The sequence below is a fragment of the Scyliorhinus canicula genome, chromosome 3, assembly GCF_902713615.1.
Source record: "Scyliorhinus canicula chromosome 3, sScyCan1.1, whole genome shotgun sequence".
Classification (NCBI taxonomy): Eukaryota; Metazoa; Chordata; class Chondrichthyes; order Carcharhiniformes; family Scyliorhinidae; genus Scyliorhinus; species Scyliorhinus canicula.
In genome coordinates this window covers 122,163,974-122,181,515 of record NC_052148.1, presented here as the reverse complement: position 1 = coordinate 122,181,515, position 17,542 = coordinate 122,163,974, and the positions used below count along the sequence as shown (strand labels likewise).

The window sequence follows — 17,542 nt, the reverse complement described above, 5'->3', positions numbered from 1 at the left end:
CTGGTCAATGATAACTCCCAGAATGTTGAGCTTCCGTGATGGAAATGGTATTGAATATTATGCGGACATGGTTAGATTCTCTCATGTTGGAGATGGTCGTTGCCTGGCATTTTTGTGGCATGATTGCCTTGAATGTGACCCCATAATCCTTTTCTACAGAAGTAAAAATAATGAATAAATAAGTTAAAGAGGAAACCGTAGTCATCAGTGGACAAACATAAGCTGCCTCTTTACTATAGGAAATGAAATTGTAAATTCATTAGTCAATGCATTTCTAATGGACCAGAATTGCAGCAGGGGCAATATTTTAACTAATTGATCTCTTGGGGTTTATAAATGTGGACACATTGTAGAATACGTCACTCCTGAAAAAGAACCTTGCACAATGTTAGATGCTGGGAGAAGAGTCATTAAAGTTCTAACCCAATATTTTCTATCTTCAAGTAGATAGATTTCTTATATTCTGATCGCAACATTTTGTAACAGAAAATGCTTTGGTGTGGAAGAAAGAGAAGAAAAACAGCAAACACAATTATTTCTGATGATCTGTGAAAGTACCAACCAAATCATTCTCCAAACACAAGCAAAATACTGCAGATGCTAGAAAGGGGAAATAAATTGAGTTCCGAAGGGTCATCAACCTGAAATGTTAACTCTGGTTCTGTCTCCACAGACGCTGCCTGACCTGCTGAGTATTTCCAGCACTTTCTGTACTTATTTCAAATCATTCCCAAACCAGTTTAATTTGAGAACGAGATGACTAGATTCTACCAAACTATTGCTTTTGTAAATACTTCTGGCAACATGTCAAGAAACACAAGGATAATTAGTGGTAATGTCACTGGATTGGTAAATCAGAGGCCCAAGTCTCATATTTTTATATAAACAATTCAACTACTGTTGAGGACAGGAAGCCACAACCCAGTACAATATTCAGCTTCAGCGGGGTTAGACGATGGGGAAATATATGGACCAAGGAGTTGAAGGAGAAGGAATAGGAAGGGAAGGAAGATGTGGGTGTGAATGGCAAGAGGAAAAGAGTAGAGGGAATGAGCAGAATGAGAGGTGGAAAGGAGAATAGAGGAGAGGAGAGGAGGGAAAGAGAACAGGGCAGATAGTGAGGGTAGAAAGCTCCTTGGTAGGGATATGGAGGAGAAATGGAGAAGCAGAGATTAGGGCAGGAGTGAATGGATGTGTGGAAATGACAGCAGAGGACAGGAACAGGTGGCCGTGATTTAACGGCCATGCTGCACCCGAAAAGCAGCTCGCCATGGCACAGCCTGGCCGATAAAAACCGGGAGACCCCACTCCCAGGATCAACCCGGCTCACAACGCCTCGCGAGATCTAACGCGATCTCTTAAGACGTTGCGATGTGAATCCCGTCCATTGTGGATGGGATCACTTCTTAGCAAATATGCATTTTGAAGCGTCCCACTTTAATATGCAGATTCTGGAGTTACCCGAGGCATGTGATCAGTCTCTGTTGCCTCTGTGACCTTGGGCAAGTGCCGTTCAGTACTGTTCTCCACAAACGGGGACCAAATGGAAGAGCACTCGTGGGAGTCTCCCAGGGGATTGGAGGTCTCCAGGTGCATGCCCTTTGGGCAGGGTGGTACCTGGGTGCCAGCCAGTACTGCTAAGGTGCCCAGGTTGGCACTGCGAAGGTGCCAAACTAGCATTTTCTGCATGGATGCGTTTGGGCCAGGGGTACCTTGCGAGGGCGTTGAGGGGGGAGGCGAAGGTTGGAGGTCGTTCTTGCTACACTGAAGAATTCCGCTGAGTGGAGATCCTTAGTGCATAAAACGGGGCTATATGCGGCCCTGGCCACGCTTTCCCCATTGAGTCTCCTTATCTAACGCGAGTCACGTTTTATATCTTTGTTTCTCAGCGTTGCACATGGCGAAACGTGCGCGCTAAGGGACTTATTTCCCATTTAGTTAAATCACACCCAGTGAGTGGAATTTTCCAGCTCCTTCTGCTGGCGGGATCTTCTGGTCCCACTGAAATCAATGGGGATTTAAATGGATTGCCGCATTCGCCACATTGACAATAACTACCTGCGTAGTTCTCGATCTTTTTGCTGTTCCAGTAGCAAAGTAATCAGAAGATCAGATGAAGCTGTAAATTTTTCATCACCACTTTGCTTTTGTCTTTGCTTTCCAACTTCCTGAAGAACAAAATGAGGCAATGGGAGCACATTTAAAAAAATCTAGCTTTATGATTAAGAATGAGCAGCATTGCTTTAATGGGAAATAATTCTAACCAACAACTCTTTTGAGGAATGATTTATTTCTCAATAAACCACAATCTTCCTTTATTTTTTGAATCCTGCATTGAATTTCTTACTTTTTAAATTTTCTAATACTTCTGAACAACCTTTTACTGGAATTTTAAGCTATGCTTTTGACCTAACTGTCAACAATACTGATTTCCCACAGATATTTAAAGATGTCTGTTGTTAAACAAATTCTGAGAAATTTACAGAACCTTAATCATGAATAGTAGTTGAAGGGTGACTAACCGTGAAACGCTGAATGAGGATTTGAAAAATTACCACCTCTATGAATTACTTCTCCCAACATGAAGCCTTTCCTAACAGAAGCACAAATTCAGAATTTGAGTCACAGCATTATGATTTTAGTTTCAATCGTCCGATTGGACAAAAGAATCAGTGTGTAAGGATTTGGGGGACTTCTACTCCTTTAAACCAAACTTTGTGGTGAATTTAGTTTACTGAGGCATAAAGAAGGAGAAATTTATTAATTTCTCACAAAAGCTATGTCAATAGACTTGGGTGGTCATTCACAGTTTAATGCTGATTATACCACCCCAGATCCAAGATTTGAATGGCAGCGCATGCAAATGGTTTCTCTCGTACCTTTGGTTTTTTGGTCTACAAATCTCTCTGCCTTGTCAACTGTCTTATTGGTTCTTCCTTCTGGGTAGTCTCTCTCTCTCTATCTCTCCGCCATGCAAAGACAAACTGAAGGCATCTTTCATCCTGGTTGTTATCCAATTAACCCCTCCTTTGTGCCAATAATCTTCAACCCAGTGTATAGGATACATTCCTTGACCAACCGGGCATCTTTCATGTATGCATCAGATCATTACATAATGCTTTTTACATCCACCTATGCCTCTTACCTCAATGGGAGTGTGGGTTGACTAATGGGCCTAGTTTTAGGAGTACCAGCGAGTGGAAAAGAGAGCAGATGGGAATAGGGAAAGGGATTTGAGGGAAGGCTTGAGTGTTGACAGTGAACAAAGAAATGGTTGCCTCCCAAAATGCAAGAAAGAGATAAGGGCAGGGTAAAATTGTATATAAATACGCATGGTGAGCAAAATTGGGCAACGGGAAGCAGAAATTGCTCTAGGGGCATATGACATAATTAACAGAAACATGGCTCAAGCCAGAACAGGACTGGATATTTAACATCTCGAGTTATAAAGTTTTTAGTAAGAACAAGGAGGGTTAAATGGGAGGAGGTGTCAATTTGGTCAAAGATAGTTTCATAGCTCTTGAACGAGATGCAGTTCCTGAATTAGAATTTATACGGTTGGAGGTGAGAAACAGGAAGGGAGTGGTGACCTTCTTTGGTATTTACTGTAGACCTCCAAATAGTGTGGAGGAAGCGGAAAAGAGCATTTGTAGGCAGATTTTGGAAATCTCCAGGACAAATAGGGTTGTGATAGTTGGGGACTTCAATTACCCGAAGGTAGAGCGGGAAAAGAGTAGAGTGTGGGGTACGGAAGGGGAGAAATTCCTGTGCAGGTGAACTTTCTGGAACAGTACATTTCCAATTCTACCAGGGAGCAAGCTGTACTGGATCTGGTCCGAGGAAATGAGGCAAGGTAGGTAGAGAACATCAGAGTGGGGGAGCCGCTGGGAAGTAGCAATCATAATATAATACGATTCACTATTAATTTGGAAAAGGATAAAAGTCAATCACAGATTAAGTTCCCGGACTGGAAAAGGGCAAATTTTAGTGGTCTAAATGTTGAACTGTAGCAGGTTGATTGGAAATGCATTTTGGTTGAGAAAACAGTGTATGGGAAATGGGAGACTTTCAAAGGAGAGATGAATAGGGCGCAAACTAGGTTCATACCCATGAGAAATAAATACGGGGTATCCAAAGCTAGAGTACCCTGGATGACTAAGGATATTTATGATAAAATAAAGATGAAAAAAAGAGGCATATGATGCATGCCGGAATAATAATAGCAATAGAAATCAGGAAGAGTATCTCAAATGCAGGAGAGAGGCTAAGGCTGGAATAAGGAAGGCTGAGAGGAAGCATGAGGAAAGGACTGCAGGCTGTGCTAAAGCAAAAAGCAAAATGTTCTTCAAGCACATTAATGGTAAAAGATTAGTGAAGGATAGAGTGGGGCCCATAAGCGACAAGCAGGTAAACTGCACACTGAAGTGGAGGGTATGGCAGTGGTACTAAATGAGTACTTTGCTTCTGTCTTTACCAAATTAGAAGATGGTGACAATGGCCCAGTTGAAAATGTGGGTGTTGAGCAATTGAGCAGCATAGTGATAGATAAAGAAAAGGTGCTAAAAGGGCTGGCAACACTCCAGGGAGAGAAGTCGCCAGGCCCGGAGGGGATGCATCCAAGATTGCTGAGACGTAAGGTAGCCTATTGAGGAGTCGTTGACAGAAATTCTCCATGCCTCTCTGAACACAGGATTAATCCCGTGGACTGGACGATTGCAAATGTGATGCTTTTGTTTAAGAAAGGGACAAAGAATAGGAAACTGTTTGTCATTTTTATAAATGACCTGGAGGAGGGCGTAAAAGGATGGGTGAGTAAATTTGCGGATGACAGTGCGGAAGGATGTTGCAGGTTACAGAAGGACATAGATAAGCTGCAGAGCTGGGCTGAGAGGTGGCAAATGGAGTTTAATGCAGAAAAGTGTGAAGTGATTCATTTCGGAAGGAATAACAGAAAGACAGAGTACTGGGCTAATGGTAAGATTCTTGGTAGTGTGGACGAGCAGCGAGATCTCGGTGTCCATGTACATAGATCCCTGAAAGTTGCCACCCAGGTTGATAGGGTTGTTAAGAAGGCGTACGGTGTGTTAACTTTTATTGGTAGAGGGATTGAGTTTCAGAGCCATGAGGCCATGTTGCAGCTGTACAAAACTCTGGTGCGGCCGCATTTGGGGTATTGCGTGCAGTTCTGGTCGCCGCATCATAGGAAGGATGTGGAAGCATTGGAAAGGGTGCAGAGGAGATTTACCGGGATGTTGCCTGGTATGGAGGGAAGATCTTATGAGGAAAGGCTGAGGGACTTAAGGCTGTTTTCGTTAGAGAGAAGGTCAAGAGATGACTTAATTGAGGCATACAAGATGATCAGAGGATTAGATAAGGTGGACAGTGAGAGCCTTTTTCCTCAGATGGTGATAGCTAGCACGAGGGGACATAGCTTTAATTTGAGTGGAGATAGATATAGGACAGATGTCAGAGGTAGGTTCTTTACTTAGAGAGTAGTAAGGGCGTGGAATGCCCTGCCTGCAACAGTAGTAGACTTGCCAACATTAAGGGCATTTAAAAGGTCATTGGATAAACATATGGATGATAAGGGAATAGTGTAGATGGGCTTTAGAGTGGTTTCACAGGTCGGTGCAACATCGAGGGCCGAAGGGCCTGTACTGTGCTGTAATGTTCTATTTTGTATGTTCTCGACTCAATGACTTTACAGGCAGCATGGTAGCACAAGTGATTAGCACTGTGGCTTCACAGCGCCAGGGTCCCAGGTTCGATTCCCTGCTGGGTCACTGTCTGTGCGCAGTCTGCACGTTCTCCTGTGTCTGTGTGGATTTCCTCCCACAGTCCAAAGACGTGCAGGTTAGGTGGATTGGCCATGCTAAATTTTTTTTTTTTATAAATTTACTTTACCCAATTACTTTTTTCCAATTAAGGGGCAATTTAGCGTGGCCAATCCACCTACTCTGCACATTTTTTTTTTTGGGTTGTGGGGGCGAAACCCACGCAGACACGGGGAGAATGTGCAAACTCCACACGGACAGTGACCCAGAGCCGGGATCGAACCTGGGACCTCAGTGCCGTGAGGCGGTTGTGCTAACCACTAGGCCACCGTGCTGCCCTAGGCCATGCTAAATTGCCCTTAGTGACAAAAAAGGTTAGGAGGGGTTACTGGGTTACAGGGATAGGGTGGAAGTGTAGGCTTAAGTGGGTCGGTGCAGACTCGATGGGCCAAATGGCCTTCTTCTGCACTGTATGTTCTATGTTCAATCCCCTCCAGACCCATGAACCCAACCTGACCGACCCAACCCCCACTTCCCAGGCTCTACCACACCCCTGACCTCCAAACCCCTATAGTGACTTAGACCAGGCCTTTGAGATTGGCTAACTGGAATACGAGTTCCCTGATTAGTGGCCCAATCAAGGAACCTCTTCTTTGTATATAACAGGGAGTGTCAGGTCCTCTGCACTCCCAGTGTAGGCAGCAAGCTGAATGCACCTGGTTGTTCGGCTGTTGGTTTTGTAAATAAAAGGGATTCTGGTGAAGGGACATCTGCCTCCGTGGACTTATTACACCCCCCAACTCCTGAACTTCGACTCACCTCAACCTCTGATCCCGACTCTCCATCCTTTTTTTTAAAATTTAGAATATCCAATTCATTTTTTCCAATTAAGGGGCAATTTAATGTGGCCAATCCACCTAACCTGCACATCTTTGGGTTGTGGGGGTCAAACCCACACAGACACGGGGAGAATGTGCAAACTCCTCACAGACAGTGACCCAGGGCCGGGATTCGAACCCGGGTCCTCAGCGCCGTAGGCAGCAATGCTAACCACTGTGCCACCGTGCCGCCCCGACTCTCCATCCTGATCTCTGACCCTGCACCCCATGATCCGACTACTTGAATCTACAAATCTACTGGAGCAGGACTGCGCTGGGGTCTGTGAGGAGTCTTTTAATGCAACTCCAAAACAGCTCGCGATCGGTAGTGTCAGCACAATTGTTGAGGGCAGGTAAGTACGTGTTTATTTCTTGTCATTCCTGTGCGTTATCTCTTTCCTAATTGGAAGTTAAAGCCCAAAGTAATCTTACAAACTTCTTATTTGTGACACAAGATGGTCACAGTCTCTCAGTATTCCTTGTCTACCAGGACAGAACTAATCCAATGTTCCGGCTCATAATTATTACACAAATTGTATGTATATGGACAAGGGATTTGTGGTGACTCTCCCACAGTTGAGTAGCCTACTAATATTTGAAGTGTAGTCTCACACACATTGTAGACGCTCCACTGAAATACCTAAGGGTGGCTATAGCTGTAACAAGTCAGCATGATTGAAAGAAAATTAGAGGGGGCAGAAAATAAAACATCACAAAGATTCTTACTTGCATCAATTACTAACCTGGACTGCGTTAAAGATAACATCAAATGCTAATGATCGACTCATCTGGTTTACACTGAAGAACTCTTCAACAACTTCACTGGACAACTCGAGTGTAACCTGCAAAAAAATGTATTTAAAAATAAGACTGAGAACATAAGGGAGGAACAAGACCATTGTAAAGTTTAGAACAGTGTCATAGAGTTATAGATATTTACAGCATGGAAACAGGCCCTTCGGCCCAGCTTGTCCAGGCTGCCCAGTTTCTATCACTAAGCTAGTCCGCCTTGCCCATGTTTGGCCCATATCCCTCTATACCCACCCTACCCATGTAACTGCTTTTTAAAAGACAAAATCGTACCCGCCTCTACCACTGCCTCTGGCAGCCCGTTTCAGATGCTCACCACCCTCTGTGTGAAGAGATTTCCCCTCCGGTCTCTTTTGTATCTCTCCCCTCCACCTTAAACCTATGCCCTCTAGTTTTAGACTCCTCTCCCTTTGGGAAAAGATGTCGACTATCTACCTCATCTATGCTCCTCATTATTTTATACAGTAAGAAGTCTTACAACACCAGGTTAAAGTCCAACAGGTTTGTTTCGAATCACTAGCTTTCGGAGCACAGCTCCTTCCTCAGGTGAATGAAGAGGTAGGTTCCAGAAACATATTTATATGGACAAAGTCAATAATGCCTTTGTCTATATATGTTTCTGGAAACGGTAGCATAGTGGTTAGCACAAATGCTTCACAGCTCCAGGGTCCCAGGTTCGAATCCCGGCTTGGGTCACTGTCTGTGTGGAGTCTGCACGTTCTCCCCGTGTGTGCATGAGTTTCCTCCGGGTGCTCCGGTTTCCTCCCACATTCCAAAGATGTGCAGGTTAGGTGGATTGGCCATGATAAATTGCCCTTAGGGTCCAAATTGCCCTTAGTGTTAGGTGGGGTTAGGGTGGAGGTACGGGCTTGGGTAGGGTGCTCTTTCCAAGAGCTGGTGCAGACTCGATGGGCCGAATGGCCTCCTTCTGCACTGTAAATTCTAAATTCTAAAATTTCCAGATTTATTCATTGTATTTAAATCCCACCAGCAGGCATGGTGGGATTTGAGCCCCTGTTCCCAAAGCATTTGCGTGGTCTTTCTGGGTTACTAATCCAGTGGCATTGACAGTGCGCCACCACCCAGTTTGTTTTCAAAATTCAATGTTTGTTTTTAAAAAGTCGGATTAAAAGAAGCGAAAAGACTGCTTGTTTCATTCTGTCTCTCTCCCTTTCCTTTTCCTGCTCTCCTCTTCCTCCTTTGTTCCATGTGCACGTGATTAGCATTAGTCTTTACTGTTAGCAAACTAAGGTGGTGATAATCAGTTAGTTTGGAGAGCACACTGGTGGCCTTTTGAAACTGTAGTGCTTGAGGCAGCACGGTAGCACAAGTGGCTAGCACTGTGGCTTCACAGCGCCAGGGTTCCAGGTTTGATTCCCCGCTGGGTGACTGTGCGGAGTCTGCATGTTCTCCCTGTGTCTGCGTGGGTTTCCTCCGAGTGCTCCGGTTTCCTCCCACAGTTGAAAGATGCGCAGGTTAGGTGGATTGGCCATGATAAATTGCCCCTTAGTGTCCAAAAAGGATAGGAGGGGTTATTGGGTCACGGGGATAGGGTGGAAGTGAGGGCTTAAGTGGGTCGGTGCAGACTCGATGGGCCAAATGACCTCCTTCTGCTCTGTAAGTTCTATGTAAAGGAATAAACTCACAACTCCCAGTAAGCCTGTCCCTCGCCTGAAAACTGGGTGGTCAGCTGGACCTGAAATATTAGCTCGAGCTATCCCTCCATAGATCCTGCCAGGCCTGCTGAGTATTTCCAGCACTGTCTGATTTAGTTTGGAATTCAAGCGTCTTCTCTCCTGAGTAAATCACGCGCTCCAGGTGATTACCACAGGAAGTCAATATTACCCCTGCCGATGCCAACATAAAATCGACAGAGGCAGACGTAAAAAGCACTTCTAATACAATACGCAAATGTTTGTTTCATGCTTCAGTGCTCAGAGGATTATGTCAGAAGTGCGAGGTTGAAGTCATATTTCACCATGTATATTAAACTGTACGCCAGACGCCTGATATAAATCTCAACTTGCTGTTGCTTATAAACGGTTTGAACCTGTTTCACAACACACACAGTACGTTGTGTACTGCACATATTTCACCTGGTTTTTTTTCATAAGCTTAGAGCTAAAAATTGCAGTAATATATCTAAAATAGGTTATCGCTCAGTACTTAAATGGGATAGAAGGCAGGGATAAGAATGAACATTTTTCCAGCTCAATGTGAAACAATCTTAACAATATATAAAAGAAATCCTTCAGACTTATCACTAAGAAAGGGAGTGGAATTTTCACCCGCATTCCATCAATTTCACACTGTGGGCTCAAATTAACTCGAAAAAATCTACATCCGGTTTTGGGCTCATTCAGAAGTATCGGGGCGCTGCCTGGGTGCCAGGGTACCAGATTGGCATTGCTGAGGGTCAGGCCTGAGGGAGGCCATGCCCATTAAAGGGAGGGGTGAAAACGGGTTATGAAGGGTAGGGAAGGGGGTCAAGCGGGGTTTCTGAAAGGGGAAGGCCTGAAATGGGGGGGGGTTTCCTAAAGATGGGGATTCCCTCAGCGACCCCATAGTAGGGGGATTCCCATGTCTGTGGGGGATGGCATTTTCTGTGGGTGGAGTGTGCAGAGGACCCTCAAGCTCACTTCAAGATCGAAGTACCCTTTCCAAAGGTGGCCCAATATCTGAGAGTCTGTTTTGCCGGTGGGTTTAGCTCCCCACTGCCGAAAAGATTTCTTAGTGTGGGCTAGATCAGACAGAAAGTCCTCAAAGCCCCAAAAATGATGAAGTGCTGGATTCTCCCATTCTGGGGCTATGTCCCCATGCTGGCGTGGGAATGGCGCCTGAGAAACGGCGCAAAACGGCCACCGATTCCCCGTTTTGCTGGGGGCTAGCGGGTCGGCAGCATAGAGCACCCGGCTCTTGTTGCCGATACGCCCTGGAGAATTGCCGGGTCCGTGGCTGCACATGCGCACGGCGGCGTCCTGCAGCGGCCGCGCCGTGCAACATTTTGGCGGCCGCTCGCAGACCTGACCCGCGAAATTGTCCCCCCCCCACCCTCAGCTGGCTCGCACGCCCCGGCCCAGCCCCCAACAGTGCCCCCAGCCCCAAATAATGTCCCCCCTTGCCCGCGGATCGATCCTCTCCCGACTGTGGCGGTCCAGGACTGAGTATGCAGCCGCCATGCCGAGTTCCTGACAGTGAGACCATGAGAAACCAACGCCGTCGGGAACTCGGACGGTCAGGGGCGGTACATCATGTGGCAGGCCTCAGGCAATGTCCTGAGGCTGTCAATAAATGGCGCGGCGCTTTGGAGGGGGCGAAGCATCGTGAAAGCAGCGCCGCTCCCAATTTGATCGGGCACTCTGATTCTCTGGCCATTCGCTGAACGCGATTTTGGCGTTGGCAATCGGAGAATCCAGTCCAAAGTCTGGGTTAATACCGGTCTGGATCTCGCCCAAAAACCATTAGGAAATACCCTATCAAACTCTCCCAAAATGACACTTTAAAATAATTTCAAATTTAATTTGGCGGGTTTTTCAGGGAGGTTCCCGCCAGCTCTGACAGCGAGTTCCCCACCGCTATTTAGTGGTCCCCTCTGAGCTCTCCTCCGAGGTGTCTTCATGGGGGGGATGGAGAACAACAACCAGCACTGTCCCACAGGAGAATGATCAGTGGGAGTGATGGGTCAGTCTGTTTGGCATTAAAAATTCACGTGTGACAGGTCATCTGGGTGGGGGCTGGTGGATCCTCTCCTCTGCGGCGTACGCCAACCTCTATGTCAGTCACAGATCGGTCCTCGGGCAGCCCAGTGACCTCTAGGGTCTGCTTCTTGTTATGAGTGAGAACTCTGATGTCTGGCACCCCACCGCCTCTCTGGGCCTTCCCCCATGTGTTGTGGGCAAACTCTCCTGCGGGGATCGTTCATCGTGGAGATGGAAGGGGAATGGAGTAGTGGGGGTGTGGGGAGCATGGGGGTGCGGTGGCATGAGCGGCACTGCTGGACATGGGTTGGCCGGGCACAGAATGGTGCTGGGCAGGGGTGGTACCAGGTGCATGCTTGTGGGGAGGGGCGGCGGTGCCAACCATTCGTGCAGCCCGGTGGAAGTCGTTGACCTTGCTACGGCACTGGGTGCCAGTTCTCCTGGTGATGCTCCCTGAGCTGACGGTCACTTCCTCCCAGGATGCACTGGCCACCCTGTGCCTGACCCTCCGAAACCCTAGGGGAAACAGGGCTGATCTCTACTGCGTCCAACAGTCTGGCCAGGTCGCCATCACCGAATTGTTGGATGGTTTCCAAGGTGGCATGGCTGCGAGCTGTGTGGTGTTGACTATGCAGGAGCAGGAAGTGTTGCTCTCCCTTGTTAGCAGGGGACTGGCGAGGGCAGTCCCGGTGAATCAGCTGGCAGGACAGTCATTTGTGGCATGAAGACGGTGGAGCCTTGTTAAGTCATCCAATTAATGTGTTACAGCGGTGATGGCCGTGCCAGGTCAAGCATTGAGAAGCCCGCGGCAGTTCCCGCTCGCTACCACACTTAGAAACTTTTCAATTAAATTGCGTCCATAGAGTCATACAGCATAGAAAAGGCCCGTCGCCTCATCGAGTCTGCGTCAGTCATAAACAACCACCTAACTACTCTGATCCCATTTTCAGCACTTGGCCCATAGCCTTGAATGCTTTGAGATCGCGAGTGTACATCTAAATACTTTTCAATGTTGAGGGTCTCTGCCTCCATCACCCTTTCAGGCAGCGGGTTCCAAACTCCCAGCACCCTCTGGGTAAAAAGGATTTTCCTCACATCCCCTCTAAACCTCCTGCTCCTTGCCTTTAATCTATGCTCCCTGGTCATTGATCCTTCACGGTGAAAAGTTTATTCCTGTCTACTCTATGCTTCATAATTTTATACATCTCAATCATGTCCCCCTCAGACTCCTCTGCTCCAAGGAAAACATAACTCTTAATAACTATCTCTCCAGCCCAGGCAACATCCTGGTAAATCTCCTCTGCACCCTGTCAGGTGCTCTCACATCCTTCCTGTAATGTGGATTCCAGAACTGCCCACAATACTCTAGCTGTGGCCTAACCAACCTTTTTATAGTGGCAGCATAACTCTCTGCTCTTATATTTTGTGCCTCAGCTTATAAAGGCAAGTATACCATATGCCTTTTTAAACATTGTACCCACCTGGGCAGCACGGTAACACAGTGGTTGGCACTGTTACTTCACAGGGCCAGGGTCCCAGGTTCGATTCCCGGCTTAGGTCACTGTCTGTGCAGAGTCTGCACGTTCTCCCCGTGTCTGCGTGGGTTTCCTCTGGGTGCTCCGGTTTCTTCCCACAAGTCCTGAAAGACGTGCTGTTAGATGAATTGGACATTCTGAATTCTCCTTCTGTGTACCCGAACAGGCGCCGGAATGTGGTGACTAAGGGCTTTCCACAGCAACTTCATTGTTAATGTAAGACTACTTGCGACAATAAAGATTATTATACCTGCTCTGCTACGTTCCGGCGTACCTGCACATCAAGATCCCTCTGATCCTCGATGCTTCCCAGGATCCTGGCATTTATCATGTATTCCCTTGCCTTGTTTGTCCTGCCCAAGTGCATCACCTCACACTTACCAGATTGAATTCCATTTGCCACTGATCAGCCCATCTGACAAGCCTGACTATATCCTCCTGTATTCGAAGGCTATCCTCCTCACTATTTATCACCCCACCAATTTTCATATCATCCGCAAACTTATTGATCACCCCTCCTACATTCCTTTCTAAATGGGGCAGCAGGGTAGCATGGTGGTTAGCATGAATGCTTCACAGCTCCAGGGTCCCAGGTTCGATTCCCGGCTGGGTCACTGTCTGTGTGGAGCCTGCACATCCTCCCTGTGTGTGCGTGGGTTTCCTCCGGCTGCTCCGGTTTCCTCCCACAGTCCAAAGATGTGCGGGTTAGGTGGATTGGCCATGCTAAATTGCCCATAGTGTCCTAATAAAAAAGTAAGGTTAAGGGGGGGGGGGGTTGTTGGGTTACGGGTATAGGGTGGATACGTGGGTTTGAGTAGGGTGATCATGGCTCGGCACAACATCGAGGGCCGAAGGGCCTGTTCTGTGCTGTACTGTTCTATGTTCTAAATCATTTATATAAACTACAAACAGCAAAGGCCCGAATACTGGTCCCTAAGGGACCCCACTGTATGCAGGCTTACAGTCAAAAAAACACCCTGTCAACCATATGGCATCTGGTGCAGGTCCACCTGGTTCTAGCCCAACAGATCACAATGCAACATTTGGAAGTCTAAAGCTGACTTTATGCCAAAACTACAGTAAATTGAATATCTCTCTATATATTATAATCCTCATGACTGTAAAGATATATGGACCCTGATGGGAAATTTGGAACTTTGGTCAGTAGACAAGGCAGTGCATACATAGAACATAGAACATTACAGCGCAGTACGGGCCCTTCGGCCCTCGATGTTGCGCCGACCCGTGAAACCATCTGAAGCCTATCTGACCTACACTATTCCATTTTCATCCATATGTCTATCCAGTGACCAGCTCCATATAATAACAACATAGAGGCCTTTAGGAGAGTCCCATAAACTACACGGTATCTATGGCTGGGAATTTCCAGTCCCATCATGACGTGACAAAGATTCGGCGACCCAGCCAAAAGTCCACTAACTTTCTGCGAGACTGGACAATCCAGCCAGCAGGCAGGGCCAGAAACTCCCACCCTATGGGCGAAATTCTCCCATCGGGAGACTAAGTGCCGACGCCGGAGTGATAACCGGAGTGTTTCACTCCGTCGTCGGAGGCCGCTCCTCGCCCCCTATTCTCTCACCCCTAGGGGGCTAGGAGCGGTGCTGTGTCAATTATGTGCACCGGGCCATGGTGCCGCGTAAATTACGCGGCCGGCGTCGTGTAAATGTCGTCACCCGCGTATGCGCGGTTGCCGTCCTCCCTGCGGGTGCCTCGCAAGACATGGAGCATTGATCTTGCGGGGCAGCGGAGGAAAAGAGTGTGTCCTTTAGAGACGCTGGCCCGCCGATCGGTGGGCACCGATAGCGGGCCAGACCCCTACTGAGCGCCCCCCTGGTGCTCGATCCTCCCTTCCCCCCCTCCCCACAGGCCGCACACGCAGCGTTCCCATGCTGTTCATGCCGGCAGCGACCAGGCGTGGTTGGCGCTGGCGTGAACCCGTTGGATTGGGCAGGCCACTCGGCCCATCCGGGCCGGAGAATCGCCGCTCGCCTGCTACAAACGGGGAGCGGCGATTCTCCGAGCGGCCTGTCGTTAAACGCGGCATGCCATTTGGGGGGGGGGGGGGTGGGAGAATCGCGTGCGGGTGCCAGGGCGGCGTGGCGGGAATCGCCGGCACTCCCGCGATTCTCCCACCCGGCGTGGGGGTCGGAGAATTGAGCCCTATGTTTCTTGTCACTCAGCAAAACTAAAACCATTTGAGAGTTGATAAGTTCAATGCAAGATGTAAGATTCTTATTAATGTCCTGCTTATCATGCCTGTGTAGAGTTGGAATTGTATCATTTTAGCAATATTAATACTGAATTAGAATAAATTAATGCCTTATGAAAGATAAAACATTTCATACTTTATATCAGCTCTTCAAAATAAATAGTCAACAATAATTCAAACCGTCTGTTCAGACAAACCAGCTCCGATTTTGGTCTTTTGCTACCCATTATTCTGCAGGACGATAGCAAGATGGCAAAAATAAACTTCCTTTGAACCTCCTGACTGTAGCTGCTGCTTAGGCTCCAGTGCCCACTGAGAATCGTAAAAGGGGAAGGCCTGGCTCATCATAGAACAATGTCAGCCAGGGGGCCTAAAACAGGCATTAGGCCCTTCATTTACAATGTAAGTGACACAAAGCTCGGTTTGGGCAGCCACCAGGGGTACATGTAAAATAGCCCAACCCAACTCACTTCTATGTTTTTCATGTGTTTCTGCGTTGAACTCACATTGTGTCTGTTTTACAGGGTCTATTTCTACCCCTCTGTAATTGTTTACTAAATGAAAATGTTTGCCAGAATGAGAGAATCGGAAAGTTTGTGAAGTTCGATAATAAAAATATTAAACCATAAAAGTCTAATATATTTATGTTTTAATGATGACATTGTAAAACAATTGGGTCAAACTGTTCTGACAGTTACCATGCCCAAGTAACTATGATGAGTGGAACATATCTGGATTTATGCACTGTCAAATGCAATTGGAGAGATTAAATAACCTACTCACAACTAGCAATAATTATTATATCACAATGGTGTGGTTTAACTGAAAATTCAAAATATCTGCAGGGTCTGTGCTTTTCACATAACTAAACTTTTGTTCTGTATTTAGGTGCTATGTACACCCAGACTATACCAATGCATATTGGAACCAAAATGAATTCTCTAGTAGACTTTCAACATGCTGAAGTTACCTTTAGATAACAATTATGTAAGTGGCCTAAAATGTAGTTAGATTTGGAAAGGAACTGGATTGAAGGAAATTGTCTGACAAGATGTCAATAATAGTAAATCCACTTACTGACTCTTGTTATTGCACTCATACTGTGAAGCCAATAGTTGTGCATTAAACTATTTCTTCCTAAGTAAAAACTGAAGCAGGTATTATGTGCAACACATTCTTTAGATGCCATCAGTATTTTCAATACTGTTCAGGGATATTCCAGGAACTAATTCCAGGCAGAAAAAAATTGCATTACATCTCATAATATCAGATTTATGACATAATGGCCCAGACATTCCTTCTCCTTTCATTGATTGAAGCACATCCCTGGGGGTGGGTGGATTGATTCCATCCCCCACTAAGATGGGGCCACGATCATAACTGAGTTTGCCCTCGGGTCATTTCAGAGAAGAGATGGGGCCTGTTGCAGTGTGAGGATCCAGACAGCCTCTATACTGCAAAACTTTACAAACCAAATAGACCCGGGCCTCCTCTTTGCTTGAGCTCAACGTGATCAGCTTCCATTAGGAGAGCAGGAGGCATTCTCAACTTCAGTACTCCCTGCACAAGACACCGAAAGAGTGTAATAAATCTCTTTCATAAAGCTGGCATAGGCAGAATTACCTCCTTCTGTACTTTATGATTCGATGGGTGGAATTTAATGCCCTCTCGTGAGGTGAGTTTGTGGTAGGAGTTATTAAATTGAGCCAGATGGTGCCAGTTGCCTTCCCATCTCACCTGAATTAATTCCGGCTGGGAAGGCGTTTGGACAGCCTTTCAACTCAACACGAATTGAGGGCCTTTTGTAGGCAGATAATACCCACTTACACACGGGGCCATCATCATGCGACAAACCTGTTTGCTTGCGATGATGTGGAGCTGCCGGCGACTGGGGTGAGCACAGTAAGAAGTCTGACAACACCAGGTTAAAGTCCAACAGGAAGGAGCAGTGCTCCAAATGCTAGTGTTTGAAACAAACCTGTTGGACTTTAACCTGGTGTTGGAAGACTTCTTACTCTCTGCTTGTGGGTCTAGGAGGTTGGGGTGATGTGCCTTGGTATCAGGCACTCAGTGCCTGAATGAGGGACCCAGCATTGGGGGGGGGGGAGGAGACCTGGTGAGTGTCACAATCTGCCTTTTTTTCTGATCCTTCTGTCAACCTGAGCTTTGACACCCTTGCTGACCCATATCCTACCTTCAGTCAACTTTAGCTTGTTTCCTTGCTGATCCAAGACCACTGATAGGTGCACTGCCGACAGCTGCCACTGCTCTCTCTCAGTGGCACTGATGGTAATGAGGTGCTGCTGGCGACTGATTGGCCAGCAGCTCTTGTAAGGTCCTTGATCCTGGGGAAGGTTCGCTGTTGGCTGTGAAATGAGAGCTAGGCATTTAAGTGTAGAGGGCCTTCCCACAGGGGCAAACATGGAGCTCTCACCGGCTCTCCAGCCAGCGTGCAAGACCTCCTTAGCCTGGATTAAATTCTGTCCTGTGATTCTACCACAGTGTTGCTCGTTATTATTTGTTTATGACAACATGAGAACAAGGAGTAGGAGAAAGCAGTTAGGGCAGCATGGTAGCATGGTGGTTAGCATAAATGCTTCACAGTTGCAGGGTCCCA

At 47.0% G+C, this 17,542-nt stretch overlaps 1 protein-coding gene across 1 annotated transcript in view; it reads right to left on the bottom strand.

Moving 5' to 3' along the window:
- LOC119962921 overlaps positions 1-17,542 on the bottom strand; it is a 68,993-nt gene that overhangs the window by 7,898 nt on the left and 43,553 nt on the right. The window contains exons 9-10 of the mRNA XM_038791194.1: positions 7,396-7,494; positions 2,059-2,168 (exon numbers count right to left, since the gene is read on the bottom strand). Coding sequence (XP_038647122.1) covers positions 2,059-2,168; positions 7,396-7,494 — 209 coding nt within the window. The remainder of the gene's footprint in view (positions 1-2,058; positions 2,169-7,395; positions 7,495-17,542) is intronic.